The sequence below is a fragment of the Chrysoperla carnea genome, chromosome X (genome assembly GCF_905475395.1).
Source record: "Chrysoperla carnea chromosome X, inChrCarn1.1, whole genome shotgun sequence".
Lineage (NCBI taxonomy): Eukaryota > Metazoa > Arthropoda > Insecta > Neuroptera > Chrysopidae > Chrysoperla > Chrysoperla carnea.
In genome coordinates, this window is record NC_058342.1 from 16,133,575 (window position 1) to 16,149,413 (window position 15,839).

General features: G+C 30.4%; 1 protein-coding gene across 1 annotated transcript; it reads right to left on the reverse strand.

The window, feature by feature from the left end:
• Positions 1–13,887: 13,887 nt before the first annotated feature.
• LOC123302360 (AP-1 complex subunit mu-1) lies at positions 13,888–15,402 on the reverse strand. Its single transcript, XM_044885264.1, has one exon. The coding sequence runs from the start codon at positions 15,267–15,269 to the stop codon at positions 14,001–14,003; it is 1,269 nt and encodes a 422-aa protein (XP_044741199.1). The 5' UTR covers positions 15,270–15,402; the 3' UTR covers positions 13,888–14,000.
• Between the last annotated feature and the right edge of the window lie 437 nt (positions 15,403–15,839).

A 15,839-nucleotide genomic window follows, 5' to 3' on the forward strand; every position in this document is an offset into this window, starting at 1 on the left:
AACTTTTAATCAAAGTATTTTTTCTCTAAAATGCACAGTTTTAAAGAAAAATTAAAAAAACCACCAGAAATACTTAAAATTGTACATTGATTTTTAGGAAAATACGAAAGATAAGAAAAAGTTTATATTTACAAATCGATCGAAAATTTTACCCCCGATAACTTTGGACAAACCTATTTTTCCTCTTAAATGTATAGTTTTCGAGTAAATTATAAAAAATTGTGGGAAATCGTTCATTTTTCCTTAATAATCCTCTTTTTTTTTTCTGCGCATATGAAAATTTTTATTCTATAGGAAAAAAACTAAAAATTGGCAAAGATGGCACTGCTGTACCCCAAAACTTCAGTCAATCATATAAAATTTCACTTAACTTCATGGGACTAAATATTAAATCCAGTAGATGTATATCAAAACCTTCTGGAATTGTAGGTATGAGTTGATTATTGTATCAACCTGAGTCGTTATCATTTTTTATGAGAATTTATAGGAATACAGATTTTATATGTTGGTTGAAAGATTCAATTAGTTCCTGATAACGTCTTTCGTGGTGATGAAACGCTTGCTCAAAAAATCAAAAATACCTCTTGTTATACCTTTTATTACAAAGTTAAAGCAGCAGATACCTCCGCTCTTTTAGTCAATTAATGACTAAAATTCAATGCTTTAACTGAACTTAGACAGTTAAAGCATACACTGAAAGTTAAACCTCAAACATTATTGCTGAGATGGTTTTCCGCAGCTTTTGTTAAGGTTAACTTTTTGTAATCGTTAAAAATTAGATTCGTTCATGATTTTTCACAATACACTGCACAAAAATAGTTTGTAATTTTAGGGTCATGCAATCACGGTAGCTGTTGAAAGAATAAGTCATAATTTTTTTCAATTAACCATTCCAAGAATCAATTTTGTTTTCTTAGAATAGGTAGATGAATATTCATAATCTCTTTTTAGTGTGCAAATGCAATTGTCTATCTTCATAAGGTACCGTGATCGTATATATTTAAATGATTTCAGTGTTGCCAACGCTTGCATGTTATCCACTAAAAGTCTTTAAATTCTAAATATATTATACTCCTATTTGGTCAGTTTCTGTAAGTGGAAGCTGATTCTCTATCCTCCGAGTAACTAAATCTGTTTTGCGCATTTGCTACTGTTATTTAGAGTATTGCCAAGTTGACAAGCATGCGCAAAATGGTTACCTTCTTTCGTAATCGTTATGTTGGGAAATTCTGTCCCATGCCAACTGACCATATAGGATTATAACATATTTGTTAAATTCCAACAAGTTTCTCTAGATATTTCTTCATTTCCTAAATCTTTAAAGCCAAATTTTAAGTTAATATATCTTAGGGTCTATCCATAAAATACATAAGCAATTAAGGGCGGAAGAAGCTGCCTTTAGATAAAAATGCTAACAAGCTGCTGAGAAATTATCAGCCAAGATGCAATTACCTACAAAGTGTTCCAAGAGGAATATCTATCCTTCGCCCATCGCATGAAATTTCCGCACAGATCGATATGTTGCCATGTTAATTTTCGTACAGTGTTGTCACATATAAGCGGTTTATGAATTATAATATAGAAAAAAAATATTATGTGAAAATTATAAATATAATTATTCAAACATAATTCCTTAAAAATAATTGATAAATTGTAAATAAAAGCATAAATTATCTTGATAACATAAGATCAAAATAGATTTATAATCACATTTCACAACAACAATAAAACATAGAATCCAAGAACATATATATTAAGGACGTGAATGTCGAACTATAAGCGCCCGTGGATGAATTTACGATGCCTATCTGACGTGATGTTCTTTATACTGCGCATCAGGCTGTTCTTGAGAAAGACAGCCTTATCCGAAGTACAAGATAGGCGTCTATTTTTATTGCTACACTCTTCACTCGAGTTTCACGTCCTTACATATATTTTTTCTTGATAGAATCATTTATAAATCATTAAAAAAATAGGTGGACCTACGGTTAACTTGACAACGCTGAATCGAAATTTGAAAACACTGTACTCGAAATGAACTGTCAGACTTTGGTCGCATAATAAATAATTGCTGCATTTTCGTAGTCCCAGGATATTTAGAAATAATAGTTCGAATGAAATTTGTTTTAATGAATACTAGAATATTTAAAATATTGATTACATTTATTGTGAGCTTCTGATTTTTTTTTACTTATCACCCGATGGAGGAATATTCCTTTTGAAACAGTGCTTGATGATAAACCCTTTTTATCGGTTAAACGCAGGTAATTTAAATACCAAAACATGATGAATCGTGACAGAGAAGGTAAGTCGTGGCAGAATAGGGTTTTAGAGTGATGTAATTTATGGAAAGTCTCCTTAGTTGGCTGCACTGAGTAACTTAATTAAGTTTTAATCACTGATCTCTGTGTAATTGCATACAGGATCCCATGGTTTAGAATTGGATGTGATTTAGCGCGTAACACTAAGACCGAGCACAAATTGAGAAGCATGGTGACTTGATGCAATTTTATATAGATGGAAGTCAGTGGTGAGGTATACAGAATCTATCACACATAAACCTGTCCACAGAATTCCAATTACAAAAAATTGCGTCGCGTCACGTCAAGCTGTGTCTCAATTTTCGCTCGATCTTATACTAATTTTACACCATAGGGATCCTTATCCAGTTACATAGAGATCAGTTGTTTTAATAATGTTATCATATTTTAGATATTAGATGGAGCCAGACATGCTGGCAACATACTAACCCTCAAACGTTATAGCAGTCGCTCTCCCAGTCCTGAAAGTACCTTAACCTTCAAACACAATCGTTATCCCAGTCCTGAAGATCCTTAAAATATTGTAACTATAAAATTTTTCTAACCAAATTATTATTTTATTTTAAGTGTTTAAGATTTAAATATTATGTAAACACTTAAAAAAAAACTTAATGTATTATATAAATTAAATTAAATTAAATTTCTCTAATTAATTTAATTAGTTTTTTTTTATTTCTAGAAATATATATAAAAGTCTTAGTTAATTGAAAACAACAACGACGTCACCAGCCCATGGCTCAAAGTGGGGGAAGCAAGTTGCTTTATTAAGATTGGGAAAAGTATCAATTGTAGGTACAAGTAAAAATATAGGAGATAAAACGCGAAAATTTATTTTTATTTTAAAATTAGACTTATTTAACCGTAAACTTATCTGAAAACAGTCGTGGATCTAGAATTAAATTTTGGGGGGTCACAGATACAGGAAATCAGAATAAAATTATCTAATTAGTCCATTTTTAGCTGTCCATCTGTCTGTTTATGCGTCTGTGGACACGAGAACTCAAAAACGAAAAGAGATGTCAAGCTGAAAATTTTATAAGATCAGGACGTAAAAAGTGGTGCTAAGTTATAAAAAACTTTTGTTTGAAACATTTTTTCGTAAACATCGCTGTTAATGCATGCAGGCGAAAATTAGACCAACATTTTGGTGTCCATTATCTCCAAAACTATAAAAGATAGTATGTTAAAAATTTGCAGTAGCTTCAACTAGTGGTCTTGTGAAACATTCTCGAAAAAAAAATACTAGGAAATATTTTCGAAAACTAAATAAATGGCGCCATAATTGTGTTGATTTTTTAAACTCATATAATTTATAAAAAAAATAATGCAAGTACCTACTGATATTCAACACTTTCTATAAAAGATATTTTAACAATTAACTCAGTCAATTGTTTTGTTTGTTTTCACTTGTTATTTGCATTAAAACAATATTCCTAAAGTATTTTTTCATAAAAACTACTATTTTTCTCCTAATTATTCCGTTGAAAAACCAGACGAGCTAATTTTTTTTTAATGAAAATCCTCAGCTTGTACTATCAGGGAATTTCAAATGACCAATTATTGTCATCCTATTCAAGGTGAGCTTAGGTTAGGTTATGTTATATATGATTTAATTATATGATTAAATTTCTTTTATTGGCTGTCCACGAAGGACACACTTAGGCTATAGAACCCATTGTGATACCATATATGTGTTTTACCACCTTTCCGCTGATAATTTCATTTATCAGCTCCTCAATTTCAGAGGCTGAGTGCACCTCCTTGCATATACCATGCACTACTCCAGCCCATCACAACTATTAATTAAATTAATTTTGTTGCGATGGCGGGAATCGAAACCGCTACCGTATGCATACCGCAGCTAATAGGACGAAAGTGAGCTCAGTTTCCCAAAAAAAAAAAAAAAGAACCTTCAGATTTGTGTTTCATTATTTTTATTAATTGAAATAAATTTTATAAATATATACTATTTAGTAAAATGATTTACATACGATAATAACATAATGAACCAAATAATCACAGTCTAAGTGAACAAAAAAAGTAAATACTACATACACCATTCAACTTAGATGGTGACTATTTAGATTCACTTCCATTGCATTGAAGTATATATGATGGTAAAATAAGGTGATTACTGGAATCGATCTAAGCCGCCAATTACGATTACTTATCAAACAAAACTTAAAGGTGAGGTTGTACGCAAGTACGAAATTAATATGTCAATAGCTTAGAGATAATATCATAGATCTGTATAGACATAGGATACACAATAACTGATTTCTCGCCCGTAGTGAGAGAGATAGAAAGACACAGAAATTGTAAAGATGATTAAATTTCTTTTATCGCCATAGAGATTACATATAAAACTCTGTTTTGAAAGAAAGATAACTTCTTCGTTTTTTAATCAATTTTAATTTAACTTTAAAATTTTGTTATGGTATTAAGGTAGTACGAGCGCCAAGGAAAGTTTAGACTTGTGATTGAAATGATTTGTTCCTTATTTTCAACTTTAATGATGTATTTTGGAGAAATCAATGAAAACATATCATCCATCTACCGTTTTACCATAAAATCAATGTTAAATATGCCTACTTTTGAAGTCATTTATTTATTTATATAATGGGGCCCTAATCCCCCTAAAATTTTCAAAATTGATTTAGACTTAGTCCAATCTCATATTTTAAAAAAAATCCAGCCTTTTATTCAAAATTGCCTTGGCGCTCGTACATCCTTAAGTTTATTTTCACATTTTTATGGGTAATGTGGCAAATTCGATATCAGTATTCTATTATGACGAAATTTTGTATCGGTGAGTGTTTGCCATTAACTAATCGCATTTCGTGCGTACAAACTTACCTTGTTTTTTTATACCATGAGAAGAGTGTAATTGTAAACATAAATTTATTCACCTTATTCTTTTTACATCATGATAACAAGCTCTTATAGACCAAGAGCCTAAGCTTTAAAAACGACATTTCCACTTGAAGTGCATACTATGTTACTATTTAATGTCTAATTAAATTCTTTTTTTTTCCTCGCTTGAAAAATGCGAAAAATTAAAATTAAAAAATCTATGTAAATTGGAATTTTTAAAAACATTACGCAATTACCTGAACTTTTCTCTTATTCAAAAAGTTCCACAAAATTTTATGGGAAAATACTTTCAGAGGCTTTACTTTTTACTTTTTTATTACAAATTAGGGGTTTATTATCAAAAATAGATCATAATACGCGTATTCGTTGACGAAAAAAGTAACAGGAAATTTTGCATGGGATTTTTAAAGAGTTCCAAAATTTACATCCACGCATTTCATCTCCTCGCCAAAAATTAAGTCAATATAAAAGATTTTATTTTCGTATACCAGGTGTTTGGCCACCTGCACACCCCCCTCAAATAAGTTGAATGTGAAATCTCTTATAAGTAAATCGGCCAAGTAATTGAATTACATTCTGTTCCGACTGGAAGTAGCTTATACAGTATCGCATTTAAGATGAAGACACCCTCACACTTGCGTCATTTATAGGAATATCGATCTGAAAATTCTGCACAGTCATACAGGGGGATGGGTCACATTTTTTAAGATATTTAACCGAAACCTTAAACTCAGCCTACTACAAATTGACAAATAGGGCAAAATTTCCATGACAAAATTCGTATTTAAAATTTTTTTATTATTTTAGTCTTCACTCAAAATTATTAAAAGTTTATTGAAATATTTAAATACATTATTAACACTATTAAATTATCAATTTGTCCAGTTTTTACATTCCATAGTTTTAAAATTAAAAAATAAACTTGTAATTTTGAGTAAAGACTAAAATAATGAAAAATTAAAAATTCGAATTTTGTCATGAAAATCGGTATATAGGCATAAAAAAATATTCTAAGCAACTTTTTCTAGTAATTTTTTTCGATATCTCTAACCATCTTTGGCGCTAGACAAAATTTTAAGAATTTACCCTAATAGTCAATTCGTAATAGGTTGAGGTTAAAGTTCAGGTTTCTATCTGCTTCTTGTTTTCTAACTTAAAAAATGTAACCCACCCCCATATATTACAGTGCAAATTTTCAAATCGATATTACAAAAAATTACGAAAGTGTGAGGTTGTCTTTATCTTAAAAGTGACACACTGTATAAAATACCTCAATTTAAAATTGTTTTAGTGGAGTATCGCAGGATAGATGTTTAAAAATAGAGTAAGTGTTTTTCGTGGACGACAAAAAAGGCCACAAAAAAATATTTCAAAATTCCCTGATAATTAAACTTCAATTAAGTTATATTCCCTAATAATTGTAGGTGTTTCCGGTTCCTGTGGCTGCTCTGATTTCATCTTTAGACGAATATTATGTCAAATTCAAATTCGCGAAGATTATTGCCTTTTTTTTGCGAAGATTTCTTATCGAAAACCGAGTTTCCGGACTAGATTTTATATACAATCGATTAACCGGTCCATCAAAAATATTTTCTCATGAAATTTATACTTATTTGATAAATACAATGCCAATTTATATAGAATTTTTTTTCCTAAAATCCTGCGTTAATGATCGAAATTAAATGTAAAATTACCTTAAAATAGAACTTCGAAATAACAATAATTCTGGCTCTTAGTCTATTAAAATAATAGCCTCCCAAGATATTAACCATTTACAAATTATAAACAATTATCACAAATGTGTTGAAATTTTTTATAATGGATTAAAAATATGTTTTTCTTTCGATAACTAAAAATTTTTAAATCAAAATGGAATTAAAAAGTTTTGTCTTTATTTATAAGACTGAATTTTTTAATGGAAAATATCTACAGACGAGTTTTCACAATTCATTTTAGAGTTTGTGACACTTTTAGTAGGGAAATCCAAGAGAGTGTTTGGGGAGTAGCCCAAGCGCTTTAGATTATATAAGACTAATATATATTATATAAATCTCCACCAAATATTAGCCCTTACGAATTTTATCTACAGTTTAGTCAAAATTAGTATCAATTAGTTATCTTATATAATAATACTCTAGCAAGTTTTTTACTGTCCTAACCTTATCTTCCTTATTTCTTAATCAAATTCCATAATTCAACTCTCATTTTCAAGCTTATTATGTCTAGGTTTAACGAAGAATATACTCCTGAACTAAAAATGTACTGCTTAGGAAAAAACACGCTAGACAAATAATTTGAAAGAAAAAATATTATAAATTTAAATAATAAGTTTATTAGGCAAACATGCTAGTTTTTACAGATGGTCTCCTAATACTCTAGACATATAGTTACTATTTTTAAAACATGTTCGCCTAATATTAATTTAAGGGCTTTAGACTTTTTTCACCACTTTTCTACCAAATTTCCTTTTTGTTGTTTTTAGCTACGGGTACAGGGTAGCCACGAGTTACGCTAATTACGGGAGCGGAATTCCACACGGGTCGAGCTAGTCAGTAATTATTATGGCTATTTCACTAAAATCACCGTTCTTTGAAAATGAAAGCTCGGTCATTTATAAGATAAGTTGGAACACCAAAAAGTCGGGCTGGGACAGTAAGAATCTTCTCTTGGATCGTTTTTCTTAATTCCTCCACTGCAGACTCATTTGGATGGATTTTTCGTTAAAAAATTCTACTAAATGATTTTACTAGAAAAACTACAAAGATTATGGAACATCATGCCACGAAATATTTCCTGGCCACGTTTTTATAAATTGTGAAAAATCGGCATAATATAATAATAATTTTCATGAATTTATTACGTTTAAATTGCTACTACATTTTGAATTATCCCCAATAGGGGAAGTTGATCGATTTTGAAAAAATATATCGACAAATAATTGCAAGTTCTAAAATCAAAATCAAAATTTAAATATAAAAAGTTTATATTTTTTAAGATATGTGTCACGAAGTCTCATAATTTTGCGAATGATGAAGTTTCGCCCAGAGATATCCTCAAGTACATTCAAAATAAAATAACTTCTGGAACACCTTTGAAGCAAAGGATGCACAATAAGACTTATTAATCTAGTCGAATTTGGGCGGCAGACATGCTAAACGCCTGGGCTTGACAGTATATCACGACTACTGCAGGAGCTGTCACAGTGAGAAGATGAGCTGTCTCATCTTCTCTGTCACTCTTCAGCTCTTGCCATGAGGAGATGGACTTACTTGAGCCACCCTCTCTTTGACCTCCTGCTGTTTTAAACAGCTCCAAATGGTTCATGGAGTGGTCGGGGATGAGCCAATCCTTTTTCGGTATCACAGCGGACAATATGATCCAAGTGTGTCCTGTCCCAGGACATCCACTCTAATCTAATCTAGTCGAATGCAAATAATACAAAAATACTATCATTTGTTTCAGATTTTGACAAGTCATGTATTTCTGGTTTATGAAAATGATCAAGACTAAAATTCGTTGACATATCGAAGTTTTAAAAATTTCCCTGATCAATCGCCATCTTATTGTGCGGGATCTGTTTTATTAAGTAAGTTGCTCCATAAAAGATATTCTCATGACTATGCCTATTAATATAAAGAAAAACTCTGGAATGATGAAAATCTGGAATTCCATTTCGTTTAATGTCTATTTTGAAAGCTTCCTGAGTAGTTTTTTACTTATTGTCGTCCTTTAGAACATCAAAAGTGCAGCAAATTTAAGCGTAATTAATTCTTGATTTCAATAGTATTAAAAAAAAAACCATAATAAGTTAAGCTTTTGAACTAAAAATATAAATTTTTTAAGTAAGAATTTATGAATCCAGTCTTGATATATTTTTTTGAAATTTCCTATAAATATGAACGAAAAAATTACTTAATTCTTAATTGATATTGTAGAGATCAAAATATTTATCCTGGTCAAATTTTAATAAACACGCTGTAATTGCTTTGCCAATCTAAATATTTTTATACACCCGAAAGAAAAAAATGAAGTCTCATGTGTCGAAATTATTCTGTTCGAAAAATACAATAATAAATCTCTATTTGCACCATTTTCTTAAAAATCATTCTCTAAAGTAAACTGTTGAACAAGACCATACATATATATAGACCATAAGGACGTAAAACGTAGTAGAAATGATGGCAGGAAAACAAGCGCCTATTTGGGCAAGATCTAGTCCTCGGTCGTTGTTTTCAATTAATTGAAAATGACAATTTCAATTGTTTGCAATCACTTAAGCAGGCTGATGCGCAGAACAAAGTACGCAATGACTGATGACCAGACTCCACCTAGATAGGCACCATAAATTCATCCACGGGCACTTACAGCTCGACATAGCTGGTTTCACGTCCTTATATATATATATATATATATATATATATATATATATATATATATATATATATATATATATATATATATATATATATATATATATATATATATATATATATATATATTCGGAGATACAGTTTTTCAAAATTGGTCTATGTTGTCAACTTACACGATTTTACGCAAAATTTCATCTTGTAAACCGTTAGAGATAGAACAAAAGTTTAAATGTAAAAAAATGTTTCTTATAAAAAAATAAACAACTTTGGTTTGGAACATTTTTTCGTAAACATCACTGGTTTTCAAAAATTATATTCCAGAATTTTTTTTTTCGTTTTTCCAGAATGTTTCACAAGACCACTAGTTGTACTATCTTTTATAGTTTTGGAGAAAATGAACACCAAAATTTTGTCTTAATTTGCGCCTTCGCGGGTAAACAGTGATGTTTAAGAAAAAATGTTTCAAACAAAAGTTGTTTTTATTTTTTTTATAAACAACAGTTTTTACAATTAAATGTTTGTTCTATCTCTAAAGTTGTCTCTGCGAAACTATCAGTTCTATAAAAACCGACTTTCTCTAAAATTGTTGCAAATTTAACCTTCTTTAAAAATAAGTACAACAGTTTTTCATGAAAAACCAGTCCTTCTAGGTCAAACTCTGAAAAAACTCAAATAAGGTCAAAACTTTCGAGATTTTTCTTATTTTTCGGCTTGATTCGGTCGTTTCCCCAGGATTTAACATTGCCTTTACATTGCAAACAACACATTAATAAATTTTATTTTGATTGAATTGAATCTAGGTGAGTTAAAAACGAGTAGAATATTTTCTTAACTGCTCTTATTTTACTCCCGAATGGAACTACAAAGACTACTCGTTCTAAGGTTTAAATCAAGGAGCGATACATCTAGTAGTGACATATTTCAGTTAAATCATTCGAAGATTCGTTCAAGGCTAGGATAGGTTCCGATCCTCAGTTCATGTGACCGATTCAAATACGTTAAAATTTTAGTCCTTGCTAGAGCAAGCTGTTTTTGGCTAGCATTTTCACGTTTTCAAGCTCGGTCGGGGACAGTTAATTTATTTAAAATTCTGTACAATATCAATTAAGAGCTAATACTGCACATGAGCAGAACAAAATTATACAGAAAATTTTAGTCAACAAATCGTAAAAAAAATAAATGTTCCAAATTGTTTGGAATTACAATAAATTATGTTTTTCTCGGCATTCCAAACAATTTGAGAAATTTGAAAAATCTAAATATATATATTTGTAAATATATATTTAATATGTGTATATAATTACATATTAGACGAAGAAACGAAGCACAAAAAATGATCGAAATTCGATCAAGTCGAATTTGAATGCGATCGATATTCGATTCGTTAGAGCGTCAGCAAATTTTTTGAGCTAGTCTGATTTATAAGAAATTAAAAATATTCATTTAAGTTGCATTTTAAATTGATCGTTATTATTAAATACAAACAGACAGAATTGGTCTGAGAGGTACCTGGTGCAACGGTATCCCCGCGGCCTCTTGGAGTTTCGAGAAATTCGTCATATAATCAGTCCAAACTCGTTACTCGGATGTATTGGGGTCGCTGAACACGAATATCGAGACAGATTTGGACTGATTATATGACGAATTTCTCAAAAACTCCAGGAGGCGGCGAGAATAACGTCCTGTTACGAGTTTGGGCCTATTAAATAACAAATTTCCCGAAAATTCCACTAGGCGACGAGGAACTGTTTACCCTGAGCACCAGGTACTTCCGAGACTTAGAGACTTTTCGTGTTCAGCGATCCCAAAAACCCCCATGTAAGAAGTTTGAAATCATTTTCATCACTATTAACCGATTTGTGAATTTAATATTAATGGCAAATTTAAAATGCATATTAATTAGGCTAATTGCATATTTTTAATTTCCTATAAATCAAACTAGGTCACAAAATTTGCTGACGCACTAACGAATCGAATGCCGAAAACCGCATTCAAATCTGACTTACTGTTGGAAATTTTTTTAACTTGATTCCTTCGTTTCTTCGTCTATATACAGGGTTTATAAAAAGTGTTACGAAATTTTATCAGAAATAATTTTTGGTTAATTAAGCCTCAATTCATCTATATTTACTTTTCTTCCAAAATAAAATTTCCTAATTTTTCCACTTGAATAATTAAAAAATTCTCTGATCAAATTATTACTTTTAAATTGCTTTGAAAGAAAAAAATTTTACAAATAACGAACAGGGAAAATCGGGAAATATTAAATATGAAATATTACAATCATATTCACCTTTTTTTTTAAATAATTCTTGTAGAAAAAACAATTTTGAACATTTTTTTAGAAATTTGTTACAAAACTAATAACATTTCCTGACTTTTCCAGTCGAATTTGAATTCCTTGACATTTCCAGATTTTCCAGTAATGTAGCCACCATGTGTATAGCAGATTGTGACGAAACGATTTCGATCGAATTACACGGAAATATGGAAGAAACCAGTGTTTCTATGTTGTGTTCAAATTTCTGTAACAATACTAGACAATTTATTATCATAAAACCCTCAACGGTATCTTAGAAATTATTATTTCGAAAGCTTAAATCTCGAAATCTCCGTTTTTTTCGCTTTACAGAGTATTCTGATTTCTTGGAGAAAAGCGATGTTTTTACAGAAATTCAACCTCAAATAAAAATGAATTACTTCCTAATTTACGATTAAATTTCTTGAAAACACGAGATGATGGAGTATTTCCGAAGTCAAATTCGAAATCAGTGCAACAAAATGTTTAGCAAGAATTACTTCCATAAAAAATGTACTAAAAATCTGTTAACCCGTCATCGTAAGTTAAAGCTACTTTTTTCCTTCTATTTCGAGTCCTACCAAAGTGTTGGTCTTAGCCCGGGAGACGATCGATTTGTTCTTATGAAATTATTTGATTTTTCTATAATTATAACAAAAATTCCCTGATTATTTTTTCAGATTTGCGTCATATTATGATTAAAAAACTTTCTCTAAATCGAATCTAAAAATGAAGATTTTGTCGTTAAAATCGATGCAGAACAAAGATGGCCATTTATTCGAATAACGAATAAGAATAACCAAATTATTCATGAATGACGGATACAATTATCAAATGATTATTCTTATTCGAATAAATTGTTCGTGGAAAAATTAGTCGCGATTATTAAAAAAATGTGAATTATTGTTTCTTTGAATAATTTTGATAAACAATAATTCGAATAATTCCCATCTTTGATGCAGAATATTTATACCGGGTGTTTTCTTTAACTTGATAACACGTAAAAATGGAAAACTATGTTTAATCGAGAAAATGCTTCAAACGAAAAATGTTAGTTTCAAAGGCACACATCTTATACAAGTATTAAGTTCGATTTAAATTTTCAGGTTCAATTAAAACCTGACACTGATTCATAACTGGCAAACAGGCGAACACTTTAAATTAGAAAGTTGTTCTTTACAAAAATGCAAACATTTTTTGGTAAACCGAATAGTTTAGACAGTAATTGATAGCAAAAATTTAGCTTTTTGCGCGTTTCTTCATTCAATTTGAACAAAAACGGTTTTTTTTGAAGATTGTCTAGAATACGCAGAAACAATTACACGAAATAACAATTTAGGGTAAAACTTGTCAGTCCGTTTTGGTCTAAACTGCACTTATTGCGGCAAAATGTTTCAAACAAAAAATGTTGCTTTTTTAATCAATAACAGCTTGCTAATTTCAAATGTTCATCTATTTATTATCAGTTTTGGAGTAGAGTGACCTTTTCATTGAGCTTGAAAACCTAGGTCAAGTTTAATGTCTGCGTAAGATGTGCGCCTATACACCCAATATTTTTTTCTTGAAACATTTTTGTCGATAAAACTTATTTTTCGAGTTTCAGGCTAAAACTTAGATCTTCGGAATTCAATTTTAGAAACTGACGAGAGTTTTTCTATCATATTCCTTGTCCGATATTAAAAATTCCTTTTCCAGATTGATCGCCACCCTGTTAACCTTAAAGTGGTCGCGTAAGGTCGAAGTTACCGTATTTAATACGTTATTTATTATCATAAAATTTAAAAGATGGATTTCATAAACTATAAAAGACTATTTTTTTCATCTGTTTTTCTTATCTTTGGTAGCCTCCAACAAGAATGTATCCCCCACTTTCCTTACACTATCCGGCGACCGGCACGCAATGATTTTTTTCCAATATGATCTTTGAACATGTTTCGAACTCCCTATCAATCTTCCATGTTTTTCAGGTCACCGTGACATTTGAGATGGAAATACCTTTCGATTTTAAATAAAAAATGAAGGCAAGCAACTATTTAATTTTTATTAATAAAACCAATTAAATCTGATAACAAACTTCGTAACCTTGTAATATTAACACCCTGTATACAGTTAATTTAAAAAATGAAAACAAGAAATTTAGTTAGTTCTTAGTTGATAATCTCCATTTTGTGTGATATATCGTACCCATGGCAACGCTTGATACCCACTCTTTTCAATAATTTTTAAATATCGTACTTGAATTCCGGACGTTGTAAAATACGGTATTTCAAATTTTACTTGAATTGGAGGTTTCCCTTCAATATCCTCACATTCCACGCTCGGTAATCCAAAATGTGCACGCATTAAATACTCCTTACCACCGGGAAATGATTTAATACTCCATGTAATCGCATTTTGTTCTGGTGCATATTTTACACTGCCAACGGTAGTCTGGAATTTCGGTGAATCGGCATCAGCTGGTACCGGAATGACAATTTCCACATTATTTGCAGTTGAACGTCGCTTAAATTGTGATTTCGCTTTAATCATATATTCAACACGACTATGGGCATGCCTTTCAATTACCGATTCAATCCATATTAACGGTTTTACATGGGTGTTTAATCGATATGACATTAATTCAAACTCACCGTCAGGTGGTATGAATGATATGGTACGATCGTTTTCAAATCGTGATAATCGTACACACTGATGAAATTTCACATCTTCAAGTTCCACTGATTTTGATTTTCCACGACCGGTTGATTCAAATAATACTTTATCGTTTAATCCTAAACGTAATTCTGGCATGCCAGATAAATAAACACGCATTTTGATTGCACCAACAATTTCACTACGTAACACATTACCATTGGCGTTTGCTAATAGATTCACTGATTCGATAACATCCAAAAATACTTCATTCTTACGATATTTGATACCTTCAGAACGCCAAGATACTGCATTTGTTACAGCTAAGGGTATACGTGGCTGTATTTCAAGTTTATGGCCTTCTTGCATGATATATTCTTGTAAGATTTTACTATCAGTCGTTTGTGGATAACCAAAATCTAATAATTCATCCATTAATTCGTAGATTACAACAAAATTATCACGAATACTTTCTTCTTCAAGTTCTTTAAAATATTCCATCATAACACGAACAATTTTATGCAAAAATACAAAAACTAATGCAATATTGGCATTCTTTTTAGTCGTTGATACAATAAATAAATTATTTGTTTTAATATATGCAAATGTACAATCATTTGTTTGTAATATGGGTGTAAGTAAACCTTCCTCTTCCTTTTCCATCAATAAAGGCATAAATTTTTCAATAACATTTGTTTCTAAATCACCACGATAATTATGAGATATTAACACTTTCCCTTTTACATCAAGGATATATATGGCTGATATTGACATTTTCACAAATTTCTATTTGTACACTTTATTTACAAGAATTTTTTTTAAATCTTTAATGAATTTTCATTGAAACTTTCTTATTTATCTTAAAAGTTATCAGTTTGTTCTAACATCTTGCGTATAGTAATACAGGTATTGCATGACGTGAAATTAAAAATGGCCGGTTTCATTATCATAGAGCTGTATTATATAGAGAGAATAGATAAGGAGCACTTTTTGGTTCAACGGTTACATTCAGACGATTCACACTAATGTTGAATCTTAGATCATATATTTTAAATAGATGAGCCCAGCGTATACCAAGTATGTATATTTTGGCTTCACAGAGTAGATTAACAAAGACAAAAATACAATATTCAAACAGCTGACGGAGAAACATCAAGCTGCATCAATTATCTGTTTATATTTCACATTCACAACTGCACATAAAAATTTATTTTGTTTTAACGTTCAAACGATTAATATTGTTAGGTAATTTTGTGTTAATTCAATTTTTTTTAATGGTGATTTGAACAAAATATACTATTTTAACTTTATTTAAAGTGATATAATCTTATTTTAAATACGCGC